This window comes from Parasteatoda tepidariorum, chromosome 6 (assembly GCF_982258835.1).
Source record: "Parasteatoda tepidariorum strain Cologne lab strain chromosome 6, Ptep-v5.0, whole genome shotgun sequence".
Lineage (NCBI taxonomy): Eukaryota > Metazoa > Arthropoda > Arachnida > Araneae > Theridiidae > Parasteatoda > Parasteatoda tepidariorum.
In genome coordinates, this window is record NC_141760.1 from 55595323 (window position 1) to 55614636 (window position 19314).

At 27.7% G+C, this 19314-nt stretch overlaps 1 protein-coding gene across 6 annotated transcripts in view; it reads left to right on the plus strand.

Moving 5' to 3' along the window:
- The window catches only part of LOC107443996 (TSC22 domain family protein 1), a 299628-nt gene that overhangs the window by 195535 nt on the left and 84779 nt on the right, over nucleotides 1-19314 (plus strand). For 2 of the 6 annotated variants that reach the window (XM_021145683.4, XM_021145685.4), the window contains exon 2: nucleotides 5191-5445. The exons of 2 other annotated variants lie outside the window; for them this stretch is intronic. In XM_021145683.4, coding sequence (XP_021001342.3) covers nucleotides 5191-5445 — 255 coding nt within the window. The remainder of the gene's footprint in view (nucleotides 1-5190; nucleotides 5446-19314) is intronic. 2 more of the 6 variants (XM_021145684.4, XM_071178647.2) reach the window with 1 other exon arrangement.

Genomic DNA, 19314 nt, shown 5'->3' on the forward strand with positions numbered 1-19314 from the left:
CTCTACTTTAAGTATAAGAAAGAAGCAATTAAACGAATAGTAGAACTAAAATAAATATGAAGTAAGTTAAATCTGAAGAATTATAATTAAATTCAATTAGAATTAAAGATTAAATAAAAAGTAAATTAAATCACGATGCAATTGAAGTTATCGTAACAATAGCCATGATGATTTCAACTCGTTTTTCTGTATATACTAATGTTCCTTAAATAAGTTCGGCTGAAGGTTTCCGTTAAAAGTAATTATTTCGATCATAAAAACTTATTATCTAACTCGAGTTCAAAAACATTTATTTCTCCGTAAATGGTTCTTTTCAACTGTTGCTTTTAACCCTAAAAGGTTTAAAGACTTTATAACTGTTACCCATTGTAAAAGTAGGAGGGTATATACTTATATCTGTCAAAAAAATCTAAAGTGATCCTGGAAATCGAAGGATGTAAATTTTTTTCAGTCTTTCAAAGCTGTAATTTTTGGCATGATGACGTATGACTTTGGCGGTATTTGTGCTCCATTCGTATAATTTTGGGAATGGAATTTTAATAAATACCTATATTAACTTCGAAAAGAACATCATCTCCCGTCATTTAAACGTCTACTCCTTTTTCGCCAATTCTCGATAGCGTCTTGGTCATTTGCTTGGGAAGGAAAACCTACAATTATAACGTTGCAACTATTTTTGTAATAGAAACTCTTTATAGTGATGAGTTCTATTTACAAGAAAAGTAAAAATGTGCGTTTTTGTTCATTGAAAATGTAAAAAAAATAAATAACAAAAATTAAAAAATAAAGAAAACAGTTTTGATTGTTATTATTATTTAGTTTACAGATTATGATTTCGCTTGGAAAGCAGATTTAGAGACTGATGCAACTTTTGATGCAAAAAAATTAGGAATAATTGTTTTTTTTCTTCCCATGCTTAAAGTAAAGTATTTAAAATTCAAGAGAATTTAAGAACTTTGAAAAAACTTATTATTTTGTTTACTGAAAGTATATCCTGAAGTAAATTTAATTTTAAAAAAATTATTATTTTTCTTACACATAAAATCATTTCGTTTGAAAAGTCGATTCAAAAGAACTCGATTTTTTATGCAAAAATTTAAGAAAAATCGTTTTTTTTTTCCACAAACATAAAGTATTTAAAATTCAGGAGAATTTAATAAGAATGTAAACAAGTTTCTACTACTTTAACTAGAAATGTAAAAATTATTTTAGTACAACTACATTAATGAATTTACGAAATCTTGCTTTCACTCACCTTTTTATAACTCATAAAACAGAATTGACTTTCATACTTTCGGTTGTATTTTTAGTAGAAATTACTTAGATATAATTTATGAATGTGATATTATTTATGAAATAATTAAAGATAAATGAGATATAATTTATGAAATAATAAAGATATAATTTATGGTATTTCGATTTTACCTACATTGTTTAGTTTGTAATTAATTTCTTTACATATAACATTTACGGGAAGACGTGTGACCGACACACACATAAAACTTAAATGTTTACTTGAAACTCGAATAAAACTAAACTACTAATTAACAAAAAGCAAACTTTCATTTCGGATTCCTAATTTACTCTACACATCCTTTGGGTACATTTCTTCTTACTACATTTTTATTAACTTTTCTTTGGTCCTTGTAACGGTGAATCGAAATTTTAACCACTTTCCAACAAGCTAGAGCCTTCAAACTATTTTCCTGCTGACAATGCAAGTTTTTGTCATTTCCCGACCCCTTCCAGCAGAATTTATCGTCAACTTAACCATTTACTGAGTAGAAAAATTTATTCTATTCTAAATTTTTAGTTAAGATTTAGGACCTGCGGTCATTCGTCTGCATGTCTGAAAAGAAGCAGTATGCTTTGTCGATATATTTTTACAAATTTATTGTGTTTGCATAAAATTCGCGTTGCAAAAAATATGAGTATTACAGTTTTAGTAGTTTATATTTTTGTCAAAAATAAGGAAACAGATTTTAACAAATTTACAGATTTTATTATGAGATTCGAACTTTGGACACCTTATTGAGAGGCGAGTACTCTATTCCCTGAGCCACCATGACCCAAGGAGAATTATCGTCGTCCTGAATTCCCGACTCGTCCCAACTAGCTAAGAAACCTCAAGTTTTAACTGAAGGTGACAGGTTGTTTTAATCGTTTCCTGACTGCCCCATCATCATTTTATCAACAAAGGAAATTTTATCGTCAATCGAAATTCAGAAATTTTTATCTAACTTGCTTGAAAGCTCGAATTTATCTTTATCCCTATTCTGACTGACAATACAACTTACATTTTTTGTGTGTCCACTACAAACAGAATTTTTCGTCCTTTTTTCACCAAAAGGAATTTATCGCCAATTTAATTTTCCAATTCTTTAGAGAAGCTATAACGACTAATTTTTAACTAAATCCCTGTGCTAGGTGACAGTGTAAATTTCAACAGTTTTCTTACAACAAGCAGAATTTATAGTCATTATCATCGGGCTTCCAGGTTTGGTCGGGTTGAGTCCGAACTCATTAACGTATAATGTTTTTTTTTTGTTTTTTTTTTTCAATTTTATGTAATGCTTAAATTTTAATATCAAATGTCAAATAACTGGCAAAATAGAAAAAAAATATTTTTAAAAACATTTTCTTTAGCATTAAAGTATTAGAAAACCTTGAGTGCATAATTTCTGCTAAATGTCAGATCTGGTGACATAGTGGGCCATTTATTCAAACGAAGGTGTTTTGGATATCTCTTCTAAAGTGATTTAGAAGCTATATGATACTGTTTAAAAGCTACCTAAATGAAATGAAATAAGACGGAAGGTCCGTTAATAAAAGAAAATTCATATTTTTTTATTCATTAATAAAAAACTGCTATTATATGTTTAAGCGTAAGGAATTTATGAACTTTTTAGTAATGCAAATTTTAAGAAAAACAACTTCTTCATTATTTTGTCCATTACTAAAAAATGTAAACTAGTGTAATAATGTAATATGTACTAATATATCTACATAATAAAGCTAATAAGAAATTCATTATAATGCAGCTGTATATTATTATAGCTGCAATATAATGAATTGTAATTTAAAAAGTGTTTCTCACGTTTTTCTTCTCTTTTTTAGGTATGGATAATTACATTTATTCAACTGGTGAACCGTGAGTAGTTATATAAATAACATTTTATTTTTGGCTTTTTACATTACGTTTTGGTAAGTTGAAATACAATTTACGAGTTTTTCTTTTTTTCCTTTAAGTTACTCTAATTCTTTTATTCATTTTTTTCCCTGCTTTCTTGATAGCCATTATTTTGGATTATTCTTTCTAAGACAATTAAATTTTGTTTTACAACTTTTCAATTCTACTGAATTGTATTTTTGCGTCTCTCAACTGAATTTCCGAAAATAGTTGAATTTGGTGAATCAAAGTTTTACAAAAAGTCATCAGGACTTTATTACAGGGTCACATCTTACGAAATCGATTTCTTTTGTGTCAAATTTCATTTAAAACTTCTTCTTCTGTCAGTAACGCGTTTATTTTTTTTTAAATTAATGTTTTAATTCATTGAATGCTGATTTTTTTCCGTAAAAAAAGAAGTAAGTACTTGTAGTTTTGTAAAAAAAAAAAAAAAAAAATTTGACTGAGTGTAAAACTATTGAGTTATAGGTATTCTACGGAATTTAGAATATGCTCTTATTTTTTTTTGAATATTTCCTGTTATACAAGAATATTGAATAGGAAAATAATTATCAATTAAGTTCACTTCCTTATGTAATTTTTTAAAATTTAAAATTGCATCTTGGTCCAGTAAGTTCTCCATTCTCTAATTTATGCCTATAACAATAGGTACTTGGTACGTTGGGGACCATTTTAGATTTTTCAAGTATATGTTAGGGTTTTTTTCCAATTAATTTTAAATAGTTTGATTGGAAGCTAAAAATTTATAGTATTTACATTTGAAATATAAAACTAAGGTTGACCAGTGAAAAAATTTTTATATTCTGTAATTATTTTCAATTAATTTGTTTGGAAACTAATACTTTATAGTATTTACATTTGAAATATAAAACTAAGGTAGACCAGTGAAAAAAATTAATATTCTATAATTATTTTCAATTAGTTTGATTGGAAACTAAAACTTTATAGTATTTACATTTGAAAATAAAACTAAAAAAGATAAGTGAAAAAATTTCAATATTCAATGAACATTTTCAATTTGTTTGATTGGAAACTAAAACTTTATAGTACTTACACTTGAAAATAAAACTATGTTAGATAAGTGAAAAACTTTTAATATTCAATAATTAATTTCAATTAGTTTGATTGGAAACTGAAATTTTTTATAGAACTTACATTTGAAAATAAAACTAAGGTAAATAAGAAAAAAAATTAATATTCACCAACTATTTTCAATTAATTTGATTGGAAATTAAAACTATATTGTACTTACATTTGAAATTAAATCTAAGGTAGATATGTGACAAAATTATAACATTCAATCATGATTATCGATTAGTTTGATTGGAAACTAAAACTTTATAGTACTTTTATTTGAAAATAAAACTAAGGTAGATAAGAAAAAAATATTATATTCACTACACTAATTATTTTCAATTAGTTTGATTGGAAACTAAAACTATATTGTACTTACACTTGAAAATAAAACTAAGGTAGATAAGTGAAAAAATTATAACATTCAATAATTATCGATTAGTTTGATTGGAAACTAAAACTTTATAGTACTTTTATTTGAAAATGTGACTAAGGTAGATGAGTGTCTGAATTATACTCGTATAAGTACTTTATAAAATAAAATATCAAATTTTTAAAGAGTAATAATTTAATTTTTAATACGCCTATTTATGTTAGGAAGTGTATTAATTGAGAGTATTTATTTATTTATTCATGGTCAGCCTTCCTCCTTTTCTTAAGCTCCATGCATTGTATAACATACTAGTATAATCTTAAATGCATAAACTTGATTGAAGATTTTTTAGAATAATTATTTAAAATTACCTCTGAAAATTCAACTTAAATTTACAAAACTATGTTGTTTCAATATTTCGCTTTTAACATTTCTGACGCTTAAGAGTTTAACAACATATTGAATTAGCTTCTGGCCGAGAGATTGCTTAAATAGGTATAGCTTTAGCTTTTTCTACTAATGTGTTCTTGCTGTTGTTGCTTTACTAATATAGTGTCTCCTATCTTGATAATGAACTATCAAGAGCTTCTGCTGGCCTTCTGTCTCGCATTGTGCCTTCTGCTGTATCTGTGTTTGGTGCCAATGATTGTTGCTGCAGTCCACCCCCGTCACCGAAGATCCTTGCCCCGGTTGTGGTACCCATGCCACCGCCTATTGCCATGGTGCCACCGACACCCATTCCTGTTGTCAGCAATACTGTTGCCTCCAGTGTGGTTCCGATACCTGCCACTTGTGCCGACTTCAACAGGTACTAAAATATATAATATATGTCTAATTCTAATGATTGACGTGGTCATTAATGAATATTAAAAGTCTTAGAAATAGATTAAATTACATCTGTATGGAGCGACTTTTTTTTTAGAAAAAGAAATTCTTGTCTTAATCATTTTAGTCTTTTATTCTACGAAGAAACTTCGATATTTTTTGAAAACTTTTTTAAAACTTTTTCATTTAAGACAAAGCTTCTGGCTTTATAATATTTTAATTTTTTATTCTATAAATTTTTTTTCATTTTATTGAAAATTTCAAAATAAAAATCAGTTTTTTTTTTTTTTACGAAGATGTTATTTAAGATAAAGTTCCTGGCTTTATCATTCTAATCTTTTAATTCTTTAAATTTCGTAGAATACAACGAAAAAATGTCAATTTTTTTGAAAATTTCAAAATTAAAATCAAATTTTTTTTTAAAAATTTTTTTATTTAAGACGAAACTATATTGGGACAGTAAATAAAATTTGTAGCAAAATGTATTGTAACGATAGCATACTGTTGAAAACAAGTTTTTAGATTTAGGTAGGGATATTGGGCATGACCTCTATGGACTGTATCCCGGGCCACCAGATAGTTGAAAAAAAAAAAAAAAAAAACATTCTTATCTCACTATAACATTTGAAATTTTTATGCAACGAACTTCAAAAAAAAAAAAAAAAATAGATACATTTTTTATAGAAATTTGATAAAATTATAACATGCACTGAGTGTTGCTTTTTGATTTTGCCAGCTAATTTAGTGTATTAATTACTATTTGTAATTTTTCTGGATATGCTCAAAACTATTGTATATTACTATTATATATTCAGGGGTCTGTTTAGAAGAAATATGGGTCCCGTTAACGGACCCTTCACAAAATATCTTTTAATAAAAACGGACCCTTTGCTAAATATTTCAACTTTAAAACGGACCCTTCACAAAATGATTCTTCTTTTAATCGGACCCTTCACAAATCTGTTTATCTTCATTATTGTTTTGTTCGCATAAACCCTTCCCAGGGGGAAAAAAAGAAAGAGGGATGTAAGCGAACGAAGTTTTGTCTTCGGCAGACGCTTCTTCCATTATTCGTTCGAAATTAATATTCTGCGTTCGGCAGTATAGGCTAAATACCAAATATTTGTATGTTGCATCTCTAATTTAGAAGCAGCAATTGCTGTTTATTTTTGCAAATTTAATTTTTTTAATTATAATTTTACAGTGCTGAGTATAGTCTTGTATCTATTTACAATTTAAAAATTCCTTAAAAAAGTTTTTGGCAATAACCGGACCCAATTGCACAAATTCATAAAAGCAGGACCCTGGTTGAAAGAATGTGACTTAACGTTTATTTTATATTCACAAATTACGAGTAATTTTTTCACAATTTTACAAAAACAGGACCTTTCACAAAATGTCTGGACAGACCCCTGTTATTATAACTATCGTTATACCCCACAATAATACAAAATCATTCAATTATTATTTATTTTAACTATTTTACTATCAGTTAAAATGTCAGATATCAACTAGTCCCTATGCAGTACCCGTGAATTGAAGGAAAGGATTCAACTCTGCGCCAACGAACATATAAAACTGTGTTTTCTATTAATTTCAAATCTTGCGTGAACCATGACGCCATGTTTAAATAAATTAATTTTTGAAATCCATTCCTATAGAGTGAAATTTGAAGTTTAACCGCTATACGAAACTCCTGGTGTGTTATAATTGAAGTAGGAAAGTAATTAAGATATTTCGCTGGCCGCTTTGAATTTCAGAGTAATTTAACGAAACATCAAATACCGAAATGTTGAATATTTAATTAATTCCCACGCATTTGAATAAAATAATTTATCTTTTGAGGGAGTAAAAGAGAATAACATTTTTTTGTCTAACGTGCCGTCTGGTATTTTGTGCTTTGAGCAAGATGCCAGACAGAAATATTAATTTGTCAAACGACTTGGGACTGAATATTTCTGCACCGCCCTCAGTTGCATATTTATTTCTAAGAACATTTAATAGTTCTGCTTTGTAATTGCAAACTAAGTTGCATTTTTTAATTAAAACTTTATGACTTCTTGTGTTCTGCATTTTTATTTTATTTTAATTAGTTAGTCTTAACACATTAGTTAGTCTTTTGCTTAACATCCTCTTTTCCTTTGTTAAATATCTTCTCAACTTTCCTCCACTTTCGTTTCTTCTTTTTAAAATGTTTGTTATATACACTCTTAGAATTTTCATTCTGAAATTGCAGTAAAATAACCGACAGCAGTCTATCCATCCAATTAATCGTACTGTTTACAGTAAAGAACATTTTTACCGTTACGGTTTTGAAACAGTTTACAACCATGATACAAAACTATTACCATGAATACAAAACTATACGTTTTTTATCCATTTACTAGACTATTAGAGATTTACTAGATTATTGAATGGATTTTTTGAGTATGGTAAAATACCAATGAGAATGGTAAAATACCAATTAAATAAATTGTTATTTAACCATTTTTTTCGAGAAATTTTTTACAATTTACTGCTTTATTTGAAATTTAATTAAGCACATATTTGTTATTTTGGCGCCTGTTTTAGGATCCGATTTCTGATGTTTTTGAAAATAGTTTAATATATTATATTATATTTTCACTCACGTATAGCAGTGTTTCCCAAAGTGTGGTATGCGTACCCCCAGGGGTACGGGAACAGTTTAGTGGGGGTACGCGTTCTTATGGGAAATATCTTACAGCAAACGAAAATTTCAAAATTTTTTATTTAATAACAAAGCTAGCCATGAAAATTTCCGATTGCGTACTTTTCTATTGGCTATTTTTTGCAGAGTTAACAGTTAATAATTAGTGGTGCATACAGCCAGTTGTGATTTTTAACTTTTGTGCAATTTTTCTATAGTAAAAAATACATTAATTTTTTAATTAGTGGTACACAGCGCTAAGAAAAATTTAGAAAGGGTACACAAAAGAGGTAAGTTTGGGAAACACTGACGTATAGAATATCGAGAATATATGTGAATAATATAGAATATATATGAATAATATAGAATATATGTGAATAATATAGAATATGTGTGAATAATATAGAATATATGTGAATAATATAGAATGTATAGAATATAGAATGAAAATATGGAATATACTTTCACTTTCTGGAACCGTTTCATTTTTGTTTCTACCTCAAATCGAACAGAAGTTACGATAATTTAAAAAATCTTTCCTTTCGGTTATGACAGTGATAAAAGTTTTTCGCCCTTTTCCTGAAAACTAATTTTTCAGTTATTTTCTTTAATAAAAAAAGCAATGTGTCAAAATATTCTAGTTCGAATGACTTGAAATTTTGCAGCAAAGTTTTCTAAACATATGTCAAGGACATTTCAATTCCAATCAAGGAACTTTCACCAGATAATCGCACAATGCAGAGAAACATTTAATTACCTTTATGGAAGTGTTATTCACCAAAAACCCTTTCTTGAATAATTTTAAACTGCTGTTTATCATTACACCTCTCTAAACCCTTAAAATGTACTGCACTCTAAAATCAAACAACGCAAGAAAGTATTTTTTTAAAAAATTTTTTTTAGTTTTTTTATGTAAATTGTTTTAAACAGAATAAGTAACGTTATTTTGATATAGTTTTCAGTTAAATGTTCAATGTTGTTTACCACCTGCTCCCTTTCCTGAAAAATCAATGTTTCAATACAACCAACATCCGTTCCGGTGATAAATCTATGTTTTTTGTTCTCTCTTAGTGTTCTAATAGAAACGGTAACATAGAATAAATGAAAGCGAATTTCCTATTATTTATTTTACTATCGCTTACACTGAGGTCTTTTTACAAATTGAAAATTCTCTGTAAATGAATTGAATTGAAAAGAAAACAACCATTGTAGATAGGATGTCGGTTGATGTGAAAGGACAAAAAAAAGTTGTTATTTTAACTGGGTGTGGCTCTTGCGTTTCTGCCATTCAAATGATATATATATATCTGCAGTTTTTTGTGACTTTAACAAGTATAAAAAATATACCGGGAATTTTTTTTTCTTTTCCATTATATATTTTTGTTATATTTTTTTGATTTCGAAGTTAAATTTAAAAATATAATTAAAAATATAAATTTGTATTACATAAACAAAAGATAATTGAAGAGCTTAACGGAGAAGCTTGGAAACACGGCAAAAAAATAAATAGCACAATTTCGTACCATTTCAACATTTTGTCAGTCATTATCGAAAAAAGCAAATTATTTCTCTAAGATTCTTCCTTTGAATTAGGTTTTTATTAAAATTGTTTTTAACAAAATAACTAACGTTATTGTAAAACAAGTTTTAGAATAAAATATTCGATGTTTTCACCATTTGCCGTTTTCTTTCCTAAAAAATCTAATTTATTTCATTCTAAATGAATTGAATGGGGATGAAAGACTATTAAAAGGATGTGTGTAAGTGACAAAAGCAAAGAAAAGTGTCGCGGTGGCTCAGGGAATAGAGCGTTCGCCTCCAAATGAGGTGACCCTGGCTCGAATCCCAGCAGTGGCTGATTGATACAAATTCTGCTCTCGGCTCGCACCGACCACAGTGCTGACGTAAATTATTCTCAGTGGTTGACGGATCATGGATTAGAATCCACTTGCCGTCGTGCTAACTGTGGGAGACTTTAGAGGTTTTCCCCTCTATGTATCGCAAATACGTGTTAGTCACGTCATATAAGGTTATTAAAATTTGATTATCAAAAGTTCTCTAAGAAAGCCAGTTCTTTCCAGGAGTTATCATGTCTTCTGGGTTGGATTCAAAGTTACAAAGCTATGGAGTTGAACATTAACAGTCGTTAATCTCAGATTTAGGTCGGCTGCTCATCCGCAGTTATAAAATTTAAAAAAATTGACGAAAAGGCTTTTTTTTCTGCAAATGTATTTTTTTTTGTAACTGTAACAAGGCAAAAAATACTCTAAAAAATTTTTTTTTTTAAAATTTGAAAATTTTCTGAAGAATTATTTTGTAATTATTTGTATTTAATTTAATATTTGTATTAAAAAATTATTACTTAAGTTAAAAGTAATATTGGTAAAAAATATTTTGTAAAAAAAAAATTTTTTTTCGACTGTGAAGTTAAAACTTAATAAAAAAACTTTCAATAAATAATTAAAATATATAATAGATAAAAATTGAAGAGCATAGTTGAGGAGCATGTTGAAATGGATTTTTTGATATATTTCAGTATTTCGTTGCTTATATATTCAATTGTTTTAACTCATTAATTCAGTTTTCATTCAAATTGATTGTTGGAATATTATTGATAGAAAAACTACTATGTTTTTAATGAAAGCTTGAGTCTTCATAAATGTATTTTATAAGCTTTTTTTTAATTATTGCAAATGGAGAATATTAAATATTTTCAATTATTTCATTGAAAATTAATTTTACGCTTACAATTTTTTAACAACTAATATGCTAATTCTTTTCCTATATTTCATAAAATATTTTATGAAAATGTTTTGCCGATGGAGCAAAAAAATAAATAAATAAATAGATAAAAATAAATAAATAAAAAAAAAATTAAAAAAATACAATTGGAACGATGCTATTTCAAACTTTTTTTTTACTCTGTCATTCTGAGGTTAAAATAACAAACTCAACATAATGTAGTTTTTTCTTTCAAATATTTTTTATGTAAAATTAATTTTTGTAGTCTAAATGTTGTAAATCACTCTTCATCTAAATGGTTATATTATAAAATACAGCTATAATGAACTAAGATTTGTAAATTCCTCTGAATCTACGTGATTATATTATAAAACTATTATAAACTAATATGGTTTGTAAATCCATATGTATATGCACAATTATATTATAGAACTGAGGTTAATAAGAAGATTTGCAAACCCCTCTGCATTTACGCGGTTATATTATAGAACTGGAATGACTAAAATGGCTTGTAAATCAATCTGCATCTGCACGGTTATATTGTAGAACTGAGATTAATAAAAAGGTTTGTAAGCCCCTCTGCATCTACGCGGTTATATTATAGAACTGGAATGACTTAAGATGGTAAATCAATCTGCATCTGCACGATTATATATAAAACGGAGATTAGTAAGGTTTGTAACCTCCTCTGCATCTAAGCGGTTATATTATAGTATTATAGAACTGAGATTAATAAGAAAGTTTGTAAATCCCTCTGTATCTACGTGGTTTTATTATAGAACTATAATGAATTAAGATTTGTAAAGATCTACGTGGATACATAGAACTGAACATCTACGTGGATATATAGAACTGAAATGAACTAAAATGGTTTGTAAATCCATCTGAATCTACGCGATTAAGTAGTTTAACTGTGATGAACTAGAAGTTTGCCCGTGCCATGGACAGGTTTGTCTTGAGTCAGAGTCATTAATACTAGCCGTGCTTGACTATACAATTCATTGTTTCATTTAGGTTTGTGGACTTTAAATGTCCACAACACCTACCGTGTATTATCGACAATGGTGAAAATAATCTAGGAATTCGAGTACTGAAAAATACAAAAAGAAATCGGATTCTTCCAATGAAAAAAGGTGTTAATTTCATATCCATGTGATAAAAGGTAGCTTGTGGTTTTTCTAAGGCCAATGCTACTATGTGAGAAGTTCATTGACATAATCGTGAATAGAACAAAACAAATGAATGTTTCTCTGTTGTTTTTTTTTTCTAAGATGATTATTAATATTCTATGAGATTTGCATTTCAATCGGCTTTTGATTACCAACCTTGAGACTAGTACACGACCTTGATTACTTTTGTTTTTCGTGATACATTTGTATCTTTTTGTCGGTTTTTATTTGAAGTTATTTTCTAGTTGGAAAGGTCGGTTTTTTATGTAAGTTCATTCGCATTTCCAAGAGGCGAATTTTCAGGAAACGTCATTCATTTTTTTTTCTTTTCTTTCAAGGTTGGTTGATGGAATTGTTCTATCAATTTAACTGTCGAATTCAGTTCCACCGGCTTTTAAAGAGGTGAACTTTGGGTGGAATTTATTGAAGAGAAAATATATAAGTATTTAATTTTTCTACGGAATATATATAATTCTACCGCGAATGTTTATGACAGATTTCTACAGAATATTTTAGTTTTAAAAATAATTGTAACTTCAACTAATAATTTCAAAATAATTACTATGAAATAAAAATCTTCTTTTTTTAACAAATTAAGTTTAAACAATAAACATCAGTAATGATTGTGAGATGAAAAATATTATTTTAAGCTTTTTGGAAATGCAATATCACTCAGCCAAATATTTTAAATTATTGAGCTCATTCTAATTATAAGACAATTTCTTATATTTCCCCAGCAATTGCCGATATCTAAATTTAAGCTTTTTATCATGAATTGATTTTATTAATTTATTACTATTTACTAGATACATATTTATTTACTATCTCAAAAGTTGATCATCTCTATAAAAAAATTTAACGCGAAATCGAGAGTTTATTTCTTCTTTTTCAACTATATATTTAAAACAATCATTCTACTCAAAAATAGCTCAAAATAATTTATCTAATTATTATTATGAAATAAATAGCACTATTTTTTTTAAACTTAATTTATGTTTTTTTTCCATTCATGTTTTGATCAAAACTAATATTATAGTCTTCAAATATCATTAATTTTTTAGTATTTTCTCATTCAATACCTGTTTTTAAAATGTTTTACTTTTTATCTTAAAATATTCATCAGTTGTTTACTTGTTTATTTATTTAAATTTTTTTGCGTGTTTTCATTTGAGTTGATGATATCAGATTGTAAAATTGATAGCTATTGTCGTAAAACATTTCTTTTTCTTCTTCTTTGTTTTATTTTGTTTTTGTTTGTGGACTAACCCAATTTACTTTCTTAAATCCGCAAAAAAAAATCGAAGCCGTAGCCGTCTGTAACTGTATTGAATACTTTAGTTTATGTCATAATAAATGTTTGTGTATTGAAAACTGCCTAGCTTAAAACATGTTAGTCATTATGTTTAAGTACGCGAATCGAATTTTTTTAAAAAAAATCTGAAGGTCGTTTATTCCAATAAACACTGCGTGCATCTTTTGAAAATCTACTTTGGCATTGTGTTTTTGCTTCATTATCCACGCAACTTGTTATAAGTTCGACATAAATTTGTATATATTAAGTTTCACAATTCCGCAAGTCAGTAACCTTTATTTATTCGTTTTTAAGATGGTATATTATGGATATTATCTCCGATATTCATTTATTGTAATAAAGCGCTTGTAAAATGACAAAAAGTGATTACGCTTGAATTATTTTAATTTCTTATTTCGTTATATATTTTCATAAACTTTTTTTTATATCCAATATAGCTACAATTTACAATAGAAAATGGAATTGTCATTATAGCGAACTTGTCGTTTTAAGAAAATCCACATATTTAATGTTAAAAGGAATAAAAAGCTAAAAACGGAAAGGAAGTACAATAGCTTTTAACTCATTGATAACACAGAATGTTGATTTCAATAGCACGGAAAAAAATAAGCAATATATTTCTAACGAAAAAAGAAGATAGCTTGACCAATGTTCATGTTTGTTTTATAAACATTAATACGAGAAAAATGTTTTAGGAGGGAAATAAGGTGAAATGATGTCCGTTTTTCAATTTTATGTATGGATACCGGAAATAAATAAAAATGTCTTCCATTTCACCCTTTTTTGTATAGCGTTCCTTACTTAAATGTCAAAAAGCACTCGTTATAAACAAAAAAATTTTGTATTTTAATATTAGCATTTTGATGATGATTTGGGGAAACTGTCGTAATAGCTAACTTCTCGTAATATGTCGTACTCGTCATATCGGTCTATTACCGTAATTTGAATAATAATAAAAAGATGGCTTTCGTCGTGTGGGAAAAACAAATTTTCCGCAACGATACATATATCTTCAGAATAAGCTGGAAAAAAATCCAAAAAGAGCACTTAAATTTTTAATAACTGTCGAATAAATTGAAATGTCAAAATAACGTTCACTAATTTAAATGGCTCTTTCGACTTGTCAAATTAAGAGGACTGTAGACCGACTAAACTTGGTGTGTTTTTTTTTTCTTCCTTACAAGTTTAACAGCTAATGATTCTCAAAGTAATAGTCGATTGATGGATTTTTTAATTCCATATTATTCCCTGTACTTTTTTCTACAGTTGATCGTAATCTCAAATTTTTAAATTCAATCATTTTTGACCAGAAAAACGAAATGTAACGGAAAGGAAAAAAAGTGAGAAAAAATAGTGAAAAAAAGAACTTAAAATTGCAATAATTTTTGAACGCAATTGAATAAAAATAAATAAATAAATAAATAAAGAGCTCTTGTTGAGTTAATAAACATAAATGGTCCTTTTAGTGCATCAAATTTCTACTCCTCTGTAGTTGCAATCCTGTTGTCTGTCCGTCAATAATTCTCGAAATAATTATCGAATATTTTTTTTTATTCCATCGTACTCTCTATACAATAAGACTTTTAAACCTTCACACAAAAGACGAATCGCCTGCATCTTAAATTAATTTATTCAAACCTATATAGGTGCACATAACAGACATAATTGACGACACATCACTGACAAAATTTATAATAGAAAGAACATTTTTCGATAACCGCCATCCATCTTTTTTAATCTCGACTCCTACTCACTTTTTTGGAAACAAGCAGAAACCTAAAAAAAAGTTTAGTGTGCCATCTAGTGGCCAGTTTCTTACACTACTATCTTTCGTAATTTCAAATTTCTAACACTGTTAATGCCAGATGGGTTCAAAATGTAACGTTAAATTAAAACGGCAGACGACGACCATTACGATTCTTAATTTAGAGAGATAACAAAATAAATAAATAAATATAAAATGTTGTTCACCCTTTCCCTTTCTTTGTAATTTGTCATATGGTATATTTATAATCAGGTACTCGAATAACACTGCCATTGCCATCAGATTTTGGAACATTTTTGTAGGAGAATTTTCAACTTCAAAAGAATTCGATTCACGTGAAGATATGATGTTAAAAACTTACCGTGATGAACTCTTGGAGCCGTTTCAAGGGATAATACGTAAGCAAAGGCTACATAAAATGTTACCGGATCCGTAGGTTGAACTCAAGATTTTGGCTCTTCAATCCGGCACTCTTCCAAATAATTTAACCCGTTTTGATCTTTGGTAAATCAAGACTTTTATAAAAGGGTCTCTCCATTCATCTAATACATTTTCAGAAGGCCGTCGAACTTAACTTTGTTAGGAAATCCATTGAAACAAAGAGAACAAGATATATAATTGAGTTATAGTAACCATGAGAATTTATTTACTCAGAAACGATTAAATTCATTACATTCGAAGTTGGCATACCCTCCAACTGCTACGGAATTTCCGTAGTTTCAGAAATCTTCTTTTCAGACGGTAGCAAAATTAATGTCTTAATAATTAAAAAAAATATATTTTAGCGTAACTTGTCCACTATTACTTATAAAAGTGCAGGCCATATGGCTAGATTCTTAAGTTCTGATAAAAGTTTTATGAAAGATCCATTTGCTTTAAAAATTTCTACTTTGGTTCGCTACCACTAGAAAGAATTATTTTCAAAATCCTCATAAGTTGGAGGGTATGGAAGTTGGTAATGTAAAAAAGTTGGTTGAGTAAAAAAGGATTTTTGTTATTTCAGATAAACTAGTGTAAGAAAATATTCTAATTTTATGTTTTCTTAAACTGTTTTTTAGAAAATGTGCCATATTATGTATATTAATTTGATAAAACTGTAATTTAAAATTTTTTAAACTTTTTAAAGCATCTCGTGTTAGGTGTTTAGGTCACGTCTATACGAACACTGACCTTCCTTCCCCTCGAAAAAAATAATAAATTCATTTATGATCTTCCCTAAAATCGAAGAAGATCGTATAAGAGGAAGACCACCCACGAAATGGCTAGATAGGTTAAAAAAAAAAATGCTTTTTGAAGTTCTTTCGCTAAACAAAATTTAAAAAAATAAATAAATATAGGGAAATAAAGTACTATTTTAAGTTCCTTATACTTGCAGCAAAGTTATAGTTTGAAGTAAAGAATATTCAGGGTTTAAGAATGAACTAATAACCTAAATACTTTAGTTTTTAACTTTTTTAAAAAAATCGCCAATTTGGCGAAATTTGACAACCTAGATAAAAATTATCGATATCAAAAAATAATTCTCAACTTTTAAAAAAATTTTTTTTAGTCCAGATAATGAATTGTGGGAATAACTTTTTAATTATTAAAAAATTAGAACACAGACGCTATTATTGGTTCCTTATTTCTATGTCATTATCGCTAATTTAGTAGCATATGTAGAATAGTTTATTTTAAAAAAATCTATTATACATTTTAAACACCATTCTTATGTTTGTGCCTCTTATCTAATAACTATCTTTCCTTTTGTAATAATTATTTTTCAGCTTTGGGATTTATATGTACTTAGTGGCGTGCAGAGAGCAATAACCACCGGGTATGCTTTAAAGGTTAAGAAATTCATGAGGGGGGGGGAGGGCATCTATTCAAGGATTAAAAACACTACGTCATCTTATCGATTACTATTATTTACTATTATCTTATTTATTACTATTATTCAAATTATAGCATTAATATTTTAGCAACAAATTTTTGACTCAAGGAAAATGTTTTACAAAAATTATAATGACTTTTAAACAAATTTTATGAGGAAGTTTTATATTCTTCTCCCAACAGCCCTTCGTAGGCATTGGATGCCTCAATCATGCGCTCTTTCCGGCATCTTCTATCTACAGCGAAATTTTCCAATTTTTAATTTTTAAATTTTTCAGATAAAAGTCATCTAACCATCTAGTTGGTCTTTAAATAATACTAAGATCTTACTCGGGTACTGTAAAATTTCCTATTGTAACGAAACCAATCTTAAATTAAACCTGATAAAAAAAAAAGGATTATATAAAAATTTGCCGCAACTGTAATCCATAGGTCAAGATATGACCTCTCAAAATTTTAGCTCGTTTAAAATTAAGATTAAAAAGTGACAATTTGTATGGAGTAGTTAGCCGAATGGTTAAGGTATCCGCCTCAAGGTTGAAAGAACGTCGCTGATTCAATCCCATCGAAAATCAGTTTTTAATTTTGATTTCTTAAAGCTGAATAATGTGTGATTTTTTTTATTTAAACATTAGATATTAAAGGAACTATACTGGTTGAATATAGTAACTATTTAAAAATGTATTATTTTATTTTAAATGGTGTCATTTTTACTTTTCATAAGCCAAATAAGAGTATTTTAAAGGTAATAATTGTTTAAAAAAGTAAATCCCTTTTAATTGCTTTTTTTACTGAAATAAAAAAATATATATTTTACTTCAAAAAGGAAAAAAAAAATATTTTTTTCAATATAAAGGAAATTTCCACTTCAATTCTTTATTCGTTGAATAAAACGAATTGTTTTTTTTTCCATTGAAAAAAAATTGAAACCACTGAAAACTATTGAAAAAGTATTTCAGTACTTTATAAAATTTATAAACGTTTCTTGGTTAATTTATATTTACATTAGGTACTGTTCAGGATAAAAATTTATATTACTATTATTATTATTATTTAAATATTTTTCAGACATGAAAAAAATCGTAGTTAGAAAATATATATTTTTAAAAAATCTTCTATTCCATTTCAAAAATTAAATTGAAAATTTTTACAATTTAAAAAAAAAATTGAGATTTCATACTAAAATAAATAATTAGCTTTCTAATTTGCGCATTTAAAATGAATTAAAAAAATAATATTTTTAATAAATGAAAATTTGTCATATACTAATGAGTAGGATTCCTTATAACCACTCGATCACCAATACTCATTCTACTTATTAGTGGTGATCTACTTATTAGTGGACTAATCATTCTACTTATTAGTGGACTTTAATCTTAATATTAAATGAGCAGAAACTTCGAGAAGCTTGACATAGGGGCTTCTTTTGTAGCAAAGTTTTATAGCATGTTATGTTTCCGATCATGCTCTTTACAGATGTGTGCTTTCCTTGTTAAAGTAATGATCTTCTGAGCTTAAAAAAGTCGCTTAGCAGCCTTAATATATTACCATGGCTGACTAGTGTTATTTGCGGTTTGTCTATTAGGCTTATGCTGTAAGGTTCAAAGCCTCTTGTTCTCCAACGTCCTTCCTCCTCCAGTGAGCCAAAGATTGCTTTGAGAATTTTTCTATCAAACATGTCCAGTGAGTGTTGTCTGATTTTAAGTCCATGTGTCACTTGCATAAAGGTTGAATCAGTGTCTTTTTTCCCTTCTTCTTAGTATTGTTTTGCGCTTGATGCGTTCGTATTAGTTCCAAAAAAGCATTTGTTAACCATTTTGATTACAATGAAGTTTTAGGTCATTAAAATACTAAAGAGAAATGATAATAAGAATAGAATAAAGAATAACAATTAAAGAAAGAATATATATTCTTCTATAAATAATTTAATGAAAATGAAAATAATTAGTTTATTTTGGAATAGTTTCTGCTTGCATATAAATAAGTACATGATACTGATTTAGACTTTTATAAATATACCTTGCATTGTTCTTTAAAAAAAAATCAAAATAGGGGTTTTAATGCCTCTTACATTTAACATTTTAGGGACATATAATCGAAGAGCTTGCCCCAGGCACTCACACACCTTTACTCTTCACAAATTTAACATTCTTAAATGTTTTAAAGAAGAAAAAAAATACAATAACATCATGGAATTTAATAATTTATTTTTACTTGCAGAAAAAAATAAAAATAATTTATTGTGAAGACGAATGTTCTTTGTAGGCATAAATTAAGTCAAAAAAATATTCGAGGACACCCAACAATTATCCACAATGACAGTC